The following is a 3,029-nucleotide window of genomic DNA, read 5'->3' on the forward strand; positions in this document are numbered from 1 at the left end:
ACTGATGGTTTTACATCAGGTCTTACTGTAGAAACATGGCAATGTCCACCCCATGAACATTGCCATAATGTTTTCTTTTCAATTAGGTACTAAATGGTAGATCTGCATATATGCACATGCCCAGACTCAGGGAAATCATCAGCATAAACAAGTCTTTAATCCTTGACTGGACCGAGGAAGGTGAGAAAGAACTACTCGAAAAAAACGAGGCCTGCAATAGGGGGCCCTCATCCCTGGGGCCTGCAGAAGGAATCCTTCCTGCTGTCCATCCCATTAGCTGTCAGAAGAGATACGCTACACGCTCTTGAATTTACTCATCAAGGTCTAAGAGAATTTTGGGGAAGGTGGGAAGGAGTGGAGGAGGAGTGGATTCCTATTACAGTGTTTTCTTTCACTGGGCTAATTACTGGGTTCTGTAATGACAAAGAAATTTTTTAAGATCAAGCTAACCCGAGAAGTAGCAGCAGCATGGCATATGTGTAAAACTGGTATCATTTATTACTTGTGACAGAAGCCTAAGATTTGTCAGATAACTCTGCTACAAATCTGGACCTGATTCACTCCAGAAACCTTTCTGATCGTTCCTGCAGATGGGGAATTTACTGCAGACTGCTCTCTGCTTGTATTTGACTACTGACTGATAATCTTTGCTATGCTACAATTAAAGATTAAAGCACGCAAATCCTCAACACCATCTCTTCAGACAACAATACTATTATCCACAGACATAAGACATGAAGGAATAGGATTAGCTTATTTCACCAAAAAAATTCCATTACGATACTTAGCCTTGTCTGAGCAGCCAGGATGAAATAGCTCCATGAGAAATACTGAATAGATCCAAGTGAAATTTCTCAAATTCTGGAAAAAAACCCAATCCCACTTTATGCCTTCTCACCAGTTGGGAACTCTGACAGAAGAGAAAGAAATGAGTTTCTACTACTATGTTTTTCCCTTCATGATGTCATAATCCCCCTTTAATTTGGGGGTTATCCTTTCCTAGTAGCTTGCTCCAGCACTTAATCTTTCTTACAGCTTACACCTTTCCACTGCTTACGGAAGATGTAAGTGATGTAATTTCAATCAGCGTTAACATTATAGAGAGCACTTGGAACATCAGTAAAAAATGTTACTTCCCACTTGGGTGCAACAGCGAATTCCACAAGCAAACAAAGCTGCCTGCTTTCAGACTTTGTAGTGCTGCATACTGATTTTATATATATTCCAAACGTGAGCATTATCTTACTGATTAAGAAGACCAGAAAAAAACTATTTAAAAATACAACCAGCTTTGGATGCTACACAAACTGTCAACACTGGTTTTCAATGCACCCAACAAATTTCACTATAAATAAATCAGATCCGGTTTTCACCCCTTCATGTATGAGAGGGCAGCAACACTGAATTTTCTAATAAGGATTGAAGCAATACACACAAGGTGACCATCAGTAACAATATGAAGCACTATGATATAGAGATTATTGGACAGTTCTTGTATTTCTAGAATACAACAATACACTAAGATACAGGAACAATCTTACCTGAATATTATCAAATTTTAATCCAGGCATGGTGAGATTTTCTTTGTCTACGAACACGGTGCTGTACTGTTGTGTGGCAACTGAAATTAGAACATTTCTGGTTTCATCACTAGGAAGCCAAGCATCATTTCTTCTATCTAGTTCACTCATATTTAAGGCTGTGGCAAATGGGTCATCACTGCCAGCAAAAACAGCTTGGATTTGTGAGAATGGCTTGGGGGACTGAGTGGTTTCTAGAGATGATGGAGGACCACCTGCTTCAGGTCTCCTGTTTCGCACAGAGAAAGTAGGGTTAGATGAAGCACAGGTACTGTCTCCACCATTAGAAAGAGAGGATATTTGTTCTGGAACTGATGAGTTCGCATTGGGATTACTAACAGAAATAAAATTGGATGTGGTAAATGAATCAAAAAAATCAGAAGCTAACGTATTAGTGTTAACAGTATCACCAAAGAACTTGCTTAGACTAGGGCTTGGTTGAACCACCTGTGGATTAGACTTCACTGGAGTCTCAATTATACTACTAAAACTGGGAGATTTTACCATCTGAGGCTCAAAGCCGTCAGGTAGGAACAACTGTGGCTGGTTATTAACATTGTTTGCTTGGCTGAAGATGGTACACACAGGGATAGGCTCAGCCTCAGAAGACGGTTTGCTAGTACTGGGTGATGATATCTGGTCCTCAGGTTTGCTTTCATCAGTATTATTTGGTTCTGCTTCAACAGGAACATTGTTTTCCAACTTTGGTTCCTCCTTCACTGCTTCTTGAATTGATTCTTCCTTTAAAGAGGCCTGATCATCTGTTCCAATCTCAGAGATGTCTTTGGGGGTTTCTTCATGTTCAGTTTCACTCTCATTACTTAAAAACTCTTCTTTATTCACTTCTGCTTGTGTTTTTTTATTATCTTTAACTTCCATTTGTTCTACAATCTCCTGGAGACAACCAAGTTCACCTGTGTCATCTTCACTGTTGTTTGGAGAATCTGAAATAATGACACTCTCCATCATCTGTTCATTAAGTTTATCCACAAAATTATTTGAGTCTTCTGACACAGTTTCATTCCCTTCAGACTCAAATTCATCCCCACCAAGATCAATAGTTTCCTCATGAAAGAGAATTTCTTCCTGTGTTTTCTGCTGAACTATGCCTCTGCTGTCATCTTGATCTGAGGTGCTCTTCGCATCCTTAGGATTACTTTCTTTATTCTCCATGGTAGCTGAACAAGGGGAAATGCACACCAAAACAAGGGTTAGTTTTACTACTCGGGTGTTGCTCAGGTGCCACTCTGAAACTCCAAAGTATCATGCAAATACTTAAATTCCTGCTTTAGAAATACAGTAATTTCACTAATTGACATCTATCTACAGAACAAATCATTTCTGAAAAAGGCTTTCTATTTATCCTTTCTGCAAGTCGCAAAAATACTGGCATTGAACAGCAAATGCCTCTCACAGAACGGTATCTGCACAGACTGGCTCGGTCACCAT

At 39.6% G+C, this 3,029-nt stretch overlaps 1 protein-coding gene across 1 annotated transcript in view; it reads right to left on the reverse strand.

The window, feature by feature from the left end:
* TRAPPC12 (trafficking protein particle complex 12) overlaps window positions 1–2,753 on the reverse strand; it is a 44,415-nt gene extending 41,662 nt beyond the window's left edge. Inside the window, exon 1 of the mRNA XM_010015390.1 lies at window positions 1,542–2,753. Coding sequence (XP_010013692.1) covers window positions 1,542–2,753 — 1,212 coding nt within the window. The remainder of the gene's footprint in view (window positions 1–1,541) is intronic.
* Between the last annotated feature and the right edge of the window lie 276 nt (window positions 2,754–3,029).

This window comes from Nestor notabilis, unplaced genomic scaffold, assembly GCF_000696875.1.
Source record: "Nestor notabilis isolate BGI_N333 unplaced genomic scaffold, ASM69687v1 scaffold3205, whole genome shotgun sequence".
NCBI lineage: Eukaryota > Metazoa > Chordata > Aves > Psittaciformes > Psittacidae > Nestor > Nestor notabilis.